This window comes from Hypanus sabinus, chromosome 28 (assembly GCF_030144855.1).
Source record: "Hypanus sabinus isolate sHypSab1 chromosome 28, sHypSab1.hap1, whole genome shotgun sequence".
NCBI lineage: Eukaryota > Metazoa > Chordata > Chondrichthyes > Myliobatiformes > Dasyatidae > Hypanus > Hypanus sabinus.
The window spans coordinates 14,826,373-14,842,931 of record NC_082733.1 but is presented as its reverse complement, the minus strand read 5'-3'; the positions used below and the strand labels follow the sequence as shown (position 1 = coordinate 14,842,931).

At 37.9% G+C, this 16,559-nt stretch overlaps 1 protein-coding gene across 3 annotated transcripts in view; it reads left to right on the top strand.

The window, feature by feature from the left end:
• Nucleotides 1-16,559, top strand: part of efl1 (elongation factor like GTPase 1) — a 291,123-nt gene that overhangs the window by 138,094 nt on the left and 136,470 nt on the right. For all 3 annotated transcript variants that reach the window (XM_059952643.1, XM_059952645.1, XM_059952644.1), the window contains one exon: nt 3,345-3,477. In XM_059952643.1, coding sequence (XP_059808626.1) covers nt 3,345-3,477 — 133 coding nt within the window. The remainder of the gene's footprint in view (nt 1-3,344; nt 3,478-16,559) is intronic.

The window sequence follows — 16,559 nt, the reverse complement described above, 5'->3', positions numbered from 1 at the left end:
CAGTGGCTTGACGTGTCAGAAGGATATTGTCTGTTCAGCAGCCTGTAAATTGGGGAAAACTGATTCTATCAATTTAAGAGGGGTGCAATGGATGGGATTTCTATCATAAAAGCATTGAGGAGTTCTTAAGCTCTAAAATCTGGAGAAAAACATGAAATATTGATACTTCCGGTCAGAGTTTTATTGGAACTTTTCTTGATGGAATAAAACCAGCCTTTCACTTCCCTAATCTTCCCCCACTAAGAATTTAATCACATGAGAGCTAAGTGGGGTCAGCAGCAAAAATGGAGAGCTGAATAAGCAATACTGAAAAGAATTTCATATAAGGACATCAAAAAGCAAAGTACCATTCCTTAATGTGCACAAATTTAAAACTAAATAGAGGCATTCTAAGGAAAGTAAGAAAGGTTATCACAATATCTTGATTCCAGTGGTGTAAGATGAACAGTGACATCTAGTTTCAAATGAGGCTTCATTGCTTGACAAAATGTGTTGGGCAAGTAAGTGGCCATTAAACTTTATATAACAAACCCAGGAAACTGGCATTAAATAATTTGGTATCTTGGGATCAGGAAACAGTCCATCTTCAACTAAGTCCATAAATCAATAGATGTACAGTACTGTGCAAACATCTTAGGCACCCGAGATTTTTCAGGTGGTTTTAGATGGTATGACTTCCACAGAGCCCTGATCTCAACATCATCAATTTGGGATTGCCTGGAGAGACAGAAGCAAGTGAGACAGTCAAATTCTGCAGAAGAACTGGGGCAAAATGCTTGGAGTAACCTAGCAGCCGATTTTCCTATATAACTACATGGCAGTGTACCTAAGAGAACCGCTGCCATTTTAAAGGCAAAGGATGGCCACACCAAATACTGTTTATTGCTTTTTATAGTAATTATTTTTATATTTAGAAACTTTTCATTATTTTTGAAAGCATCTTTAGTTTACAGAATCTTTTTGCACAGTACTATGCTACTGGAGAAGAAAACTAGAACATTTTGCAATAATTAAATGGAAAACTGGTGAAAGTTGAGCAGCAATGGAATATTTTTCACTAATGTTACCTGAACAGCAATATGAGTCTTGCATATTTAAAGGCTTGACCTTGACATTGTCACTTTCAGAGTCATTCTTGGTTTAAGGAGTGTTTCAAAGACCATATGTTGGCAGTGCTTTTTAAATAGGCTAAGCATCACTGGGAGGGTCAAGGACCTCAGGGCAGGGGACACAGAGCTGGCCATATGTGCTTGTCCTCCTGATATATGTTGTTGGAGACGCAAGGTTCTGCCTTGATCTCTTCATGTTGCCTGTCTATGCAGGCTAAGGTTTTTAAATGCTATCGTCATTGAGGTATGACCTTAAGTCATTCTTTTGGGTCTGCGTGTCTGTCATTGTGGAAGTCAAACTCACAGTAGTCATTGACTTCTTGGCCTCAGGTTCATTCTAGCTGGCTGTCTATGATCTGTCATCTATCATAATGTGATTTCGCACTGTAGCATTAGAGAGGTTTCCTAGGCCCTTTACTTATGAAGGAGTTTGATACATGATTTTAATGAGGAGCGGGTTACCTTGCAGATAGTGGGTGTTGTCAACATTAATGGATTCCTCAGTATCTATTTGTCATTGATTGGACTCATTTCCATAAAGCCTTCTCTTGGATACTTCGAGCGGCTTATTCTTGGAAAGATGCCACTGTCTTCTAGTTAGTTGTTGATCATGACAAAAATTTTCTCATGGGCACTGCCACATTTACTGGTAGCTCATATCTTGTATTAATCTCCAGGATGGTGCTGTAGGTTGTCCAGTTTAATAATGCGTTACTGTTGCCACAGTAGTGTAGCGGTTAGCGCGATGCTATTACAGCTTAGGGTGTTCCGTAGTTTGAAATTCAATTCTGGTGGCTTTCTGTAAAGAGTCTGTACGTCTTCCCCACAGGATGCGTGGGTTCCTCCCACAGTCCGAAAGATGTAGTGGTTAGATTAATTGGTCTTTGTATATTGTTCTGTGATTATTTTAGGGTCAATCCAGTTTGTCGGGGTTGCATGGCATGGCTTGAAAGACTGAAAGTGCCTACTCCACATTGAAATTGTGGAAATCTGTGTAGTACACAGGGAATATGTAAAAATACCCTTGCTGATTCTGCTTCAATATCAATAAATATGGCTTCAATCCTGACCTCTGTGTGTGTGAAATTTGTTGTTTTTTTTCCCAAGTACTCTGATTACCTTTCACATCCTAAAGAAGGGTGAGTTGAGAAGTTAATTGGTTATAATCAATTGTTGTTTGTGTACAGGAACTTGGAAGAATCTGAGGGGAGTTGGTGGAACTCTTGGGAGAAATTTAGACCATAAGACGTAGGAGCAGAATTAGGCTATTGGGCCTATTGAGTCTCGTGCAACATTCCATTGTGACTCATTTATAATCCCCCTCAACATTCTTCTGCCTTTCTCTGTAACCTTTGAAGCCCTTACTAATCAATAACCTATTAATCTCCATTTTGAATATATCTAGTGACTTATCCTCCACAGCAGTCTGTGAAAATGAATTCCACAGATACATCATCCTCTCTGTACATCTGTTCTAAAGGGGCCTTCTATTCTGAGGTTGTACCCTCTGTTCCAAAACTGATCCAGTATAGGAAACATCCACACTATATAGATTTTCCAATATTTGATTGGTTTCAATGAGATTCCCTGCCCCCCCCCCCCCATTCTTCTAAACTCAAACAAGTACAGGTTCGGAGCCATCAAACACTCCTCGTGCGTTAACCTTTTCATTTCCTGGATCATTCTTGTGAATCAGCGCATCCATAAGGGGCCCAAACCTGCTCACAATACTCCTAGTGCCTTAAGATCATGACATGAATGCTGACATTGCATTTGCTTTCCTTATGAACAACTCAACCTGCAAGTTAACCTTTAGGGAATTTTGCACGAGGACCCCGAAGTCACTTTGTACCTTTAATTCTGAATTTTCTCCTCGCATCTGCACCTTGTCAAAATCCTTCTAAAAATCCAAGTAAACGGCATCCACTGACTCCTTTGTGTATCCAATTTAGAGAGGAAATGGGATGATTTTAAGCAAACATAGACTTAATGGACCAAATAGTTCCCTGTTGTTGTAAGAGAATATGGTAAAAATGGAATTAATATATGATGTGATCTGATTATAGTGGTGTGCGTGTTTGTTTTACCATCTGATATTGGGAAATGGTACAGCTTAGTGATTAACATTTCTCAATAAATGCCTTTAATAAGTAATAATAACAAAGAATTTATGTAGTTATCTGCTTTACAAAAAGTGGATTGCTCATTTGTGTTAATTCATATTTCTCTGTTCAGTTGCCTGAAAATTATGCACCTGGTGAAGACCTTATGATCCCACATCTGAGTTGTTGTACAGTGGAGGACTTGTATCTGCTAATGGGTAAAGAACTAGAAGATGTCCAAGAAGTACCTGTTGGCAATGTGCTAGGTAAGATTTTTATTATTGAATGTCTACCTTCATTTTGTAGGTCTTTTAAAGGGTTTCTGAAAATCTAAGTAAGGCTCATCATAAAATAGGTCAAAGGCGGCATGGTTTTCTAAAGGGAAGATCTTGCCTGACAAATCTGTTGAAATTCTCTGAAGAAATAACAAGCAGGATAGACAAAGGAGAGTCAGTAGATGTTATTTATTTAGATTTTCAGAAGGCCTTTGACAAGGTGCTGCACATGAGGCTGCTTTACAGAATAAAAGTACATGGTATTATGGGAAAAGTGATAGCACAGATAGATGATTGGCTGATTGGCAGGAGACCAGTAAAGGATACCTTTACTGGTTGGCTACCAAAGACTAGTGGTGTGCCGCAGGGGGTGGTATTGGGATCCATTCTTTTCTCGTAGTATGTCAGTGATTTGGATTAAAGAATTAATGGATTGTGGCTAAGTCTGCAAATGACATAAAGATAGGTGGAAGGGTAGATAATGTTGAGGAAGCAGGGTGTATGCAGGGAACAGATTGGGAGAATGGGCAAGAAGTAGGTCAGTGGAATATAATGCAGGGAAGTGCATGATCATGCAATTTGACAGAAAGAATGAAGGTGTGGTCTATATTGTAAATGGGGAGAAAATTCTGAAATTAGAGGTGCAGAGTGGCTTGAGAATCCTCGCAACAACACACACAAAATGCTGGTGGAACACAGCAGGCTAGGCAGCATCTATAGGGAGAAGCGATGTTGACGTTTCGGGCCAAGACCTTCTCCCTATAGATGCTGCCTAGCCTGCTGTGTTCCAACCAGCATTTTGTGTGTGTTGTTGTTTGAATTTCCAGCATCTACAGATTTCCTCGTGTTGGGAATCCTCGTGTAGGATTCCCTGAGGGTTAACTTGCAGATTGAGTCAGTGGTAAGGAAGGCATATGAAATATTAGCATTCATTTCAAGCGGACTAGGGTGCAAGAGCAAGGATATAATGCTGAGGCTCTATAGAGCATTGTTCAGACTGCACATAGACTATTATGAGCAGATTTTGGCCCCTTAACTCACAAATGATATGCTGGTGTTGGAGAGAGTCCAGCGGAGGTTCACAAGAATGATCCCAGAGATGAAAGAATTCGCATTTGAGGATCCGTTTGATGGCTCTGGGCCTGTACTCCCTGAAGTTTTGAAGAATGAGAGTGGTCTCATTGAAACCTATAATTAATATGGAGAGGATATTTCCTATAGTGGGAGGACCTAGGACGAGGGGGCACAGCCTCAGAATTGAGGGACGTCCATTTAGGACAGATGAGGAAACATTTCTTTACTCAGAGGGCTGTGAATCTTTGGAATTCTTTGCCACAGATGGCTGTGCAGGCCATTGGGTGTATATAAGATGGAGCTTGATAGGTTCGTGATTATTCAGGACATCAAAGGTTTTGGGGAGAAGGCTGGAGAATGGGGTTGATAGGGATAACAAATCAGCCATGATGGAATGCTGAAGCAGACTTGATAGGCCAAATGGCCCAATTCTGCTTCTAGTTCTTCTGGTCTTTTTGCAGAATTGGTAAAATTCTGTCAACTTTTTTTCTTATGAAATTCAGTCTTGGGTTACATCCACAACGTAGAACTTGCTCCTACAGAATAAAAGCTTTAAAAATACTGGTGCAGAAATTCTGAAATAAGAATAGAAAATTTTTTAGAAATATACGGCAAGTCAATCTGCATTTTTGTGGAGCTAAGAAGGAAAAGCTGTGGCTTGCAGAAACATTTTAAAACCTGTTAAAATTACTGTAAATAATCCAAAAGTATATTATTTGGAAATACAGTTAACTAAGAAACTTAATAGTTAACAATAAGCAAAATATAATTTTAAACAGTAATTTGCGCCTCTCCTTTGCATCTGTATATGAAGCACTACAATCCCTATTGGAATCTATGAGGTCTGGAATCCTTTGCTGATTTTGGTCTCGCAGAGGATCCAAAAAGCAACTTTTCCACAGAGTAAACACGAGGAAATCTGCAGATTCTGGAAATTCAAGCAATACACACAAAATGCTGGTGGAAAGCAGCAGGCCAGGCAGCATCTATAGGGAGAAGCACTGTCAATATTTCGGGCTGAGACCCTTCGTCAGGGCTAACTGAAAGGAAAGATAATACGAGATTTGAAACAAAGGGGCTTCCCTTCTTCCACCATCAACTCTGTTCTCAAACGCATCTCTCCCATTTCCCATACATCTGCTCTCACCCCATCCACCCATCACCCCATTTGGTATAGTGAAGGTCCAACGTATAATTCTCTGTAACTTCCACCACCTCCAACAGGATCCCACTACCAAGCACATCTTTCCCTCTCCCCTTCTTTCTGCTTTTCGCAGGGATCGCTCCCAATGCGACTCCCTTGTCCATTTATCCCCCCCATCCCTTCCCACCGATCTCCCTCCTGGCACGTATCCTTGTAAGCAGAACAAGTGCTACACCTGCCCTTACACTTACTCCCTCACCACCATTCAGGGCCCAAGACAGTCCTTCTAAGTGAGGTGACACTTCACCTGTGAGTCGGCTGGTGTGGTATACTGCGTCCAATGTTCCCGGTGTGGCCTTTTATATATTGGTGAGACCCAACGCAGACTGGGAAACCGTTTTGCTGAACACCTACGTTCTGTCCGCCAGAGAAAGCAGGATCTCCCAGTGGCCACACGTTTTAATTCCACGTCCTATTCCCATTCTGATATGTCTATCCATAGCCTCCTCTACTGTCAAGATGAATCCACACTCAGGTTGGAGGAACAACACCTTATATGCCAGCAGAGTAGCCTCCAACCTGATGGAATGAACATTGACTTCTCTAACTTCTGTTAATGCCCCTCCTCCCCTTCTTACCCCAACCCTGATATATTTAGTTTTTCCCCCCTCCTTTTTTTTTCCTCTCTTCCTGCCCGTCACTCTGCCTGTTCTCCATCTCCCTCTGGTGCTCCCCTCACTCTTTCTTTCTCCCTAGGCCTCCCGTCCCATGATCCTTTTCCTTCTCCAGCTCAGTATCCCTTTTGCCAATCACCTTTCCGGCGCTCAGCTTCACTGCACCCCCTCCGGTCTTCTATCATTTCGCATTTTCCTCTCTCCCTCCTACTTTCAAGTCTCTCACTATCTTTCCTTTCAGTTAGTCCTGACGAAGGGTCTCGGCCCGAAACGTCAACAGTGCTTCCCCTATAGATGCTGCCTGGCCTGCTGCGTTCTACCGGCATTTTGTGTGTTTTCCACAGAGTAATTGATAGAACCTTGGAGAGAGTATCCCTGGATGTCCCACATTTGCAGCCATTCACAAGGCTAAACTTTGATGGTCTTGTTGCACTTAGTTATATTAGTCAAGGACACGCAGCTCAATCTCTTAGTGGAAAGAAACATCTCTGACAGTTGTAGCATTTTATTTTCATGTATTGTAACATCTCACAAAGATAGATTTTGGCACAAATTTGAATAATGGCCCTAGTTGGCTTCTGCAAAAACTTTAGCTAATTATATAGCGATCTTAATCACAAACACAGTAAATAATTTGATAGTGCTAGAAACAGGACATAATCTCAAAATTATTTGCAGACAGTCCTCTTCCATTGATAAAGTATTGTTCTACAGGTTTAAACTATTGGTCTGCAAGGCAATCACTTGTTTTTTTTATGAAACAAGATAGGAATTCCTTGTATAAAGTCAGCAGTGCCTCAGCACTGTTCTAACTATATTCTGAATAAGTGGAGAATTTTTGCTTCCAAGATGCTGGAATTTATTATTAATGAAGCCAGGAAAATAATAACAACATTGAGCAGAATTATCTTGGATTTATGAAAGGAAGACATGTTTGACAGATCCTTTGGAATTTTTTTGAGGATATAATTAGAACAGCTAAAGGTGAAGCATTGGGTATGATTTGGACTCGGAAGGCCTTTGATAAAAGAGGATTAAACAGTCATATCTTCTGGAACAGAGAGTAGACTGGTGTCGATTGAAGATTGCTTTATAAAGAAAAACTAAACAGTAGGAATAAACATGTGATTTTTGGTTTGAGAGGCTGCTACTACTCTGGGATGCTGTATAGTTCAGTGCTGGTGATCCAGTGATTCACAAACAGCACCAGTAATTTGTATCAGGAGGAGCAAGCAATTATGAAGCCAATTAAGCCTTTATTTCAAGAAGATTTGTGTGCAAGGATAAGAATCCTTTGCTGGAATGATGAGACCCGGTGAGACCCTATCAGGAATACTATGGAATACTCTCGTCTAGATCTGGTCCCCTACTTAAGGAAACTTAATACTTCTAATAAAGAGGGTGCAATGAAGACTCATTAAAATGATGGTCCATTTGTTGTATCAAGGTAAGCTAGCCAAATTCATCCTGTACTCTTGAGTTTGGAAGAAATTATAGCTATGGGAAGATAACAAAACTCTTAAAGGGCTTGCTGGGGTTTGGGGGGGGTGCTTTCCCTTGATGCTTACCCTGGCTGGAATTTCTAGAACGAGAGATCTAAGTAAGAATTCAGCCACCAAAGACTGAGAATGAATTTCTTCATATGGAAGGTATTGATTGGAATTTTCTACCCAAGAAGGCTGTGGACTTTCAAGATGATGGATTTTTGGATGTGAGTGGAATCGGGGTTATGGGGTGAAGATAAATAATACTGAAGTAAAATGTCAGGTTGACCTGTGTGGTCTACTATTTTTATTTTTTTAAATTCTATGATTCAGGATCGGCCTTGGGATGATTTATTTTCTGAAGTCAGAATTGAAAATATTTTTTATTTATTGTAATGTGTTTATTTTATTTTTTCTAATCTAATATTTTTTACATATAAAGTTCTTTCTCTTTTGTTTCCTTTCAAAATAAAAACTTTTAAAATCACATTTCTACAACATTAGGATAATAGTACAATTAAGTCTTTCCTGTACATTCTAAAGAACTTGGATGATTTTCTTTTGTCTTGGTGATCTAAGATGAATGCAATTCTAAGATCTGGCTTTTACAGAGTCCTGTTCAATTTAGGAATTTAGACCTTATTCTGTACTAATCTGACAATAAAGCTCTGTCCCATAATGCTACATAGTAAGTTGTAAACTTTATTTGATAGATTCATTGGTTCTGAATCATCTGGTTACATTTCTTTGCTCATACAACTCAGGCTGAGAGGTTAGAGCTAAAGGCAAAACAAAATCTTACAAACTGGATCAATTATTAACTAATAGGTTATGGCTGTACAATCTGAAAATGCTTCCAACTATTTTCCAGGTTTCCATAACACGTAGTGTAGGAGCCATTTATCTGTTTTCTATCCACATTGTATTTTGCATTGCACATTTATTATGTTTGCTGTGGTAGTTAGTCATGTGGGTGGGGGATGGTAGAAGCGAAGAGTTTTAGTTACTTTTGTCTTTAGTCAGAGTTTGAAACAGCTGGGAATGATATCTTTTGTGTTGACTGTTTAACTTCACTTAAAGTTGCCTAAGTGCTTAATTATGTTGAAGAAACCTGAAGTACTTTTAATACTCTGAGACTGTTTATTTTGTTATATCGCAAGTTTTAGTTTCATTAGTTTTTATCACATCAAGATTGTTTTGCTAGTTTCTTAATAAAGGATTGAATATTTTCTTCAACTTTGAAACCTTGTTTTTGGATTTAATGGAAAGTAAGTCATACAGGATTAACTCCCCCCACCTGTGCTTAGTTTCAATGTGGTGTTGGTTGGTTTGAGTAGCTGCTGCACATACTGTATAAATAGAAAATCCTAAAAAAAGTATAGCTGACAAAATTGCAAATGAATGCCATGATTAAATATAGAAGAAAGGCTTGGAAAATGACGATTCTGTTATGTTCTGAACAACGGATGATATAATGCACTGAACCCTTTTAGAACCATATTACTAAATAAGTAGGTTCATGTGAGGCACCAGGTTTATTATAGGGAAACAGCTTTCATGAAATGGGAATCTTTTTATAAAGCTAGCAACATAGCAGCTGAGAAGCCTTTTTTGAGATTGAATGCTTACATGCTTGTGTCTCAAGGATGTACCTGTTTTCCGCTTGAAATCAGAACTCTGCATTAAATTGAAAAGGTTTATAGCTCATAAAAATAATCATTTTGAAAATAAAGCGATTTACAACTGATCGCATTCTTCAAATAGCTTGTAACTTACAAGTTTTACTGCAATTCAGTAACATTCATTGATAAAGTTTGTCTCTTATTATTTGTTTCACAGTTCAAATGTCTTGCATATTGCTGTCTACATTATTACTGGGACTCATAAATCTTCCAGGTTCTTGGGGAGGAGATTGTACCTCTCCTTCCCAGCTTGATTTTTCAATTAAATTTGACAGGATGAATTTTGTTTTGTGTTTTCAATACCTTATGAGAACTGAAATGACAATCATTGGTGTATTTTTTATGGGAATCTATCTGTTTCAATACTACTGATTTAAAAACTACCATGCTTTTGGTGGCTAGCCTGCTGAGCTTATTCAACCTCTGATGTAATCTACTTGGGTTATTGAACTTGTACAAAATGCAAGGAACATTGGTCAGAGCACAGAACAGACCCTTTGGCCCATGATGTGTATGCTGAACACAGTGCCAAATTTAACATATTCTCTTTTTGCCTGGATGTGATCCATATTCGAGTGTCTGTTTAAAAGCCTCTTATGTGCCGCCATCACAAACAAGAGAAAATGTGCAGATGCTGGAAATCCAAGCCACACACAAAATCTTGGAGGAACTCAGCAGGCCAGGCAGCGTCTATGGAAAAGAGTACAGTTGACATTTCGGGCTGAGACCCTTCATCAGGACTGGAAAAAATGATGAGTCAGATGAAGAAAGTGCGGGAGGGGAAGAAGAACCACAAGGTTATAGGTGAAATCAAAAGGGGGGAAGGGTGATGTAAAGAGCTGGGCAGATGATTAGTGAAAGAGATACAGGGCTGGAGAAGGGGGAATCTGATAAGGCAAGGACAGAAGGCCATGGAAGAAAGAAAAGGGGGAGGAGCACCAGAGGAAGGTGATAGGCAGGTAAGGAGATGAGGTGAGAGAGGGAAATGTGATTGGGGGTGCATTACTGGAAAGCTTCAAAAGGAAGGCCTCAAAGCTTTCCATTTCTTTCTGGACACTGAACTGAACTAGTTCCCCTTCACCACTGCTCTCCTCTGTCTGGCAGAACGTCCTCATTCTTAATCATTATCCCTTTGGCTCCTCCCACTTCCTTCAAACAAAACGGGTAGCCATGGGCACTCACATGGGTCCCAGCTATCTTGCCTGTTTGTCAGCTACATGGAGCAGTCTGTGCTTCAAGCCTACACTGGTATCACTTCCCAACTTTAACTATGCTGCATCAACAACTGCATCGGTGGTGTGTCCTGTCCCATGCAGAGCTTGTCGACTTCCAACAACTTTGCCTCCAGCTTCCACCCTGCTCTCAAATTAATCTGATCCATTTCCGACACCTCCCTCCCCTTTCTCAATCTTGATGAATCTTTCTCTGGAAACAGCTTATCTACTGACATCCATTATAAATCCACTGACTCACGCAGCCACCTGATCTCTACCTCTTCCCACCCTGTTACTTGTAGAAATGCCATACCCTTCTCTCAATTCCTCAGTAGCTGTCACACCTGCTGTCAGGACGAACCTTTGCATTCTAGAGCTAAGAAGATGTCCTCCTCCTTCAAAGAAAGGGGCTTCCTTTACTCCATCATTAACGCTGCCCTCAACCGCATCTTTTCCATTTAGCGAACGTCTGCCCTCACCTCATCCTCCCGCCACCCTACCAGGGATATGGTTCCTCTTGTCCTCACCTATCAGCTCTCGGTCTCCACATCTAACACATAATTCTCCATAATTCTGCCATCTCAAGTGGGATCCCAGTGCCAAGCACATCTTCTCCCCACTTTCTATTTTCCTCAGGGATCACTCCCTATGTGACTGCCTTGTCCATTTGTCTCTCCCCATTGTTCTCCCTCCTGGCACTTATCCTTGCAACTGGAGCAAGTGCTGCGCCTGCTGCTACACCTCCTCCCTCACTACCATTCAGGATCCCAAACAGTCCTTGCAGGTGAGATGACACTTCACCTGTGAATCTGTTGGGGTCATCTATTGTATCCTGTGCTTCCGTCATGGCCTCTTGTAAAACGATGATATCCGATGCAGATTGGGAGACCGCTTTGCTGAGTACCTATGCTCCGTCTGCCTGAGAAAGCAGAATCAGTTTTTCAAGATGGCGACGTAGACATCTGCCTTTTAGACGCTCTTCATTTTTTAAACTATAATCACCCTTTAATCAAATCTTTTCATACTTAATTACATGGGTTGATATTTACCATTTACTTTTCTAAAATAATACTTGATTTAATCTTTTCAAACTTAAAATGTCTGTATCTAAGAAATCGTCTAAAGACCCTCCATCTCTTGAGGCAATTTCCAGTCTTCTGGATACTAAACTTGCAAGTCTGGAAAATAAGCTTACTGCGAAAATGTCTGAGCTTGAAGAAGTCATTAGATCGTTTGATACCAAGCTTCAATCGCAGTCAGCAGATATTGAACGGCATGAAGAAAAGTTTGTGGCTCTTGGCAAGTTAATTTGTGAAAAAATACGTACTATTGAAACTTTGGAGAAGAAGGTACGGTCGACCGCTAAAATAGTGGAGCGGAATAAGTTTAAAATCACCGATCTTGAAAACCGATCTCGCAGACAGAACTTGCGAATTATCGGATTTCCCGAAAATGTTGAGTCTGGTGACTTAACTGAATATTTCTCTAACTTATTGTGGGAAATTTTTGGCGAGGACGCTTTGCGGGCTAAACCTACTATTGATCGTGCCCACAGAGTTTCGAGATTTTCGACCTCGAGAGACAAGCCACGAGCTGTGATAGTTTGCCTCCATTATCCTCGGGAGAAAGAGCTTTTAATCCGATTAGCTCGTCAGAAAGGTATGATTTCTCACAGAAACATCAAGTTTCGTATTGTTGAAGATTATTCATTTGAAGTGATGAAGGCGAGAATCGCTTTTAAACCAGTGATGGCAGAGATTCATTCGACTGGACTTAAACAAGCTTTAAGATACCCAGTGAATCTCAGAATTACGTTGAGTGATGACAGTCAGCGCTTCTTTAATACTCTGGAAGAAGCGAAGAAATTCGTCGAAGAATATCGGTCTTCTAGTACAAGTTGAACTACGTGTTATGTTGAAGAATTTTTGGAGAGAAGATGCCATTTCGTTTTGGGCTTTAACTTATGAAGCTGCGGTATAGCTTTTTACTTTGGTCTGTAGACCTGGGTTTTTTTTATTATCATGGTTTATAGATGCTCTTCTAATTTTACTATAATGTCTTTTTTCTTAATTTTTTTCCTCTGAATTGGATATACACGTTAATATTCTGTAATAATGATTTATTTTTTAAGATGTCGTTTCTTCTTCCCATAAGACTTTGCTTTCCATAAGCATTTCTTTGCTTGTACTTGAAAATGGGACGAATGTTTTGGATTTTTGGACCTTTTTTTATATATTGTAGTGATTATTGAATCCTATTTTGATGACCTTTTTTAAAAAAAAATTTAATAGATTGGTGAATTTACATTTATATTCTGTAATATGGTTTTTTCAAAATGTCATTTCTTCTTCCCATAAGTCTCTATTTTTGAAACGTCATTTTCTTGTATTTGAATATGGAATCTTTTTTTTTAGGCATATTACACTATTTTAAACTTTAATGTTTATCCTTTTTTATTAATGATCTTTTGCTTTATTATATTATTTTTTCATTTTGATTGATATATATTCTTTCTTCTTACAACCCTGTATTTATATCTGGGTGTTATATAGTCTTTTTTTTCTTTTCATGGAGTTGCCATCTTGAAATGGGGGTAATATTAGTATTAGTTTGTGCGCTGCCACTTGGCTTTTTTTCGTGGGGGAGGGGGTAGGGATCTTTTTTCACGCTTTTGCTTTTTATTTTTTTGCTTTTAGTTTATGGGCCGACTTTAGATTATTAATATTGTTGAAGTGTCATGTTCTCCGGTTGCTCCTGAATTATTTTTCCTTCTTCCTGAAATATGGGTTATGTGTCTTTAACCTTTTATGATATATACAATTAATATTGGCATGATGGATAAGTCTATTAACTTTATCTCTTGGAATACTAATGGTTTAAATCATCTGATTAAACGTAAAAAAAATATTTAAAGTATTCCATAGACTAAATGTTAATATCTTTGCACAGGAGACCCATATTAGGAGGGAGGATAATCAACGCTTTTTTAGGTTCTGGAAGGGTCAACAATTTCACTCGAATTGTACCTCCAAAATTAGGGGTGTGTCTATTTTTATAGACCCCTCAATTTCGTTTGAATGGCCTTGATCTAAACCTATTCGAATTCTTCCAAATAGATCAGCCTTACTTATTAATTCCTTTATGGTTGATTCGGGAATTACTGAAATATAGCAGTTTTTGAACCCTAAAGATAAAAAATTTTCATTTTTTTCACATGTATATCACAGTTATTCTAGAATTGATTATTTCCTTATTGATCATCATTTATTAACAGATGTTACTGATTGTAAATATGATTCTATTGCCATTTTGGATCATGCACCTTTGAAGTTATCTATCAAGATTTCGGACTCTTTCAATAATACTAGATCTTGGAGACTTAACGCTACTTTGCTTCAAGATCCAGAATTTATCACCTTCATAAAACAGCGAATTGACTTGTTTTTTTCAACAAACTATACCGAAGAGATTGACAGAGGAATACTTTGGGACTCTTTTAAGGCTTTTATCCGTGGACAAATTATCTCATATTCCGTCGGTAAAAGAAAACAAAGGTATTTAGATATTGCTTTATTAGTGGATAAGATTAAAGAAATTGATAAGATTTATTCCGTGACTCCTACCAAAGAACTCTATAAGAAGAGAGTTGAGCTTCAAATGGAACATAGCTTATTATTATCTTCTTCAATTGAGAATCAATTAATTAAGACCAGGGCTCAATTTTATATTCATAGTGATCGAACTGGTAAATTGTTAGCTAACCAATTAAAAGCTATTTCGACTAAGCGACAGATTATTAAAATTCGTAAACAAGACGGTAATCTGACTACTGATCATAAAGAAATTAATAATACTTTCCAAGATTTTTATAAATCTTTATATCAATCAGAATTTGATGGCGATCTGTCCATGATGGATAATTTTTTTAACAATTTGAATATTCCTAAACTGACAGATGAAGATCGGAGCTTGTTCGATGCTCCTATTTCTATGGCCGAAATAGGAGAGGCTATCTCATCAATGAACTCGGGGAAAGCTCCTGGTCCTGATGGTTATATTATAGAATTTTTTATAACTTTTTCTTCTTTGCTTTCCCCTTGGTTATGTGAAATCTTTAATGATGCATTTACTAAGAAGAGATTACCCCAGTCTTTTTATGAAGCTACTATCTCTCTAATTCTTAAAAAAGATAAGGATCCTACTCTATGTGCATCTTATCGCCCTATCTCGCTATTAAATGTAGACTCTAAGATTCTTACAAAAATTTTAGCTATTAGATTAGAAAAGTTACCATCACAAATTATTTCAGACCAAACTGGTTTTATTAGGAACCGGTATTCCTTTTTTAATGTTAGAAAATTGACTAATATAATTTATACTTCTTCACCCATAACCTCAGAATGTGTTATTTCATTAGATGCTGAAAAAGCTTTTGATAGAGTTGAATGGACATACTTATTTAATGCCTTGAGAAATTTTAATTTTAGTCCTAATTTTATATCATGGATTAAATTAATATATTATAAACCTGTTGCTTCTGTTCTTACAAATAATTACAGATCCTCTTTTTTTCAATTATCTCGTGGTACGAGACAAGGTTTTCCCTTAAGTCCTTTATTATTTAATATCGCATTAGAACCTCTAGCCATTGCTATTCGTGAATCCCCTAATATTTTTGGTATTACCCGTAATGAGAAGTTATACAAGTTATCACTTTATGCTGATGACTTGTTGTTATATATTTCTGATCCTGACAGGTCTATTCCCGCTATTTTATCCTTGTTGGTTCAATTTGGTAGTTTTTCTGGTTATAAACTAAACTTGGATAAGAATGAATTATTCCCTTTAAATGCGCAAACTTTATTGAATGACAGGATACCATTTAAAGTTGTTACTGATAACTTTATTTATTTAGGTATAAAAATTACCAAGAAATATAAAGATTTATTCAGATTGAATTTTTTACCTATGCTTCATCAAATTCAACAACTTACTACAAGATGGTCTCCTTTATCCTTATCATTAGTTGGTCGGGTTAATGCTATTAAAATGATGATTTTACCGAAATTTTTATATTTATTTCAAACCTTACCAATTTTTATTCCTAAATCTTTTTTTGATTCAAAAATTTTTATTCCTAAATCTTTTTTTGATTCAAAAATTTCCTCATTTGTGTGGCAAAATAAAAACCCCAGGTTAAGTAAAAGGCAGTTACAAAAATCTAAAAGAGATGGTGGTTTAGCTTTACCTAACTTTAGATTTTACTATTGGGCGAATAATATTCGAAACTTAATATATTGGAAATTAGATTTGGATTCACCATTGTGCCCACAGTGGGTAAATTTAGAATGCAATGATGCTCAGGGATATTCTTTATTCTCCGTTCTTGGTTCTTCTCTTCCTGCTGATTTAGTTAATAAACAGATATCCAACCCTATTGTCAAACACACATTACGAATTTGGTTTCAATTTCGTAAGTTTTTTACTCTGAAAAACTTTGTTCTTGATAGCCCTATCTTACTTAACTTCTTTTTTAAACCTTCTTTGACAGATCAAGCTTTTAGCATATGGAAAAGGAAAGGTATAATATGTTTTCGTGATCTTTTTTTTTTGAAGGTAGTTTGATGTCTTTCAACCAACTTTCCAACAAATTTAAGTTACCTAAATCTAATTTTTTTAGATATTTACAAATCAGAAATTTTTTACATAAAGTTCTACCATCCTTCCCCAATTCAACTTTGATAGATTTTTCAGATATGATTTTTACCTTGAATCCTTGTCAGAAGGGATTAGTGGCTCTT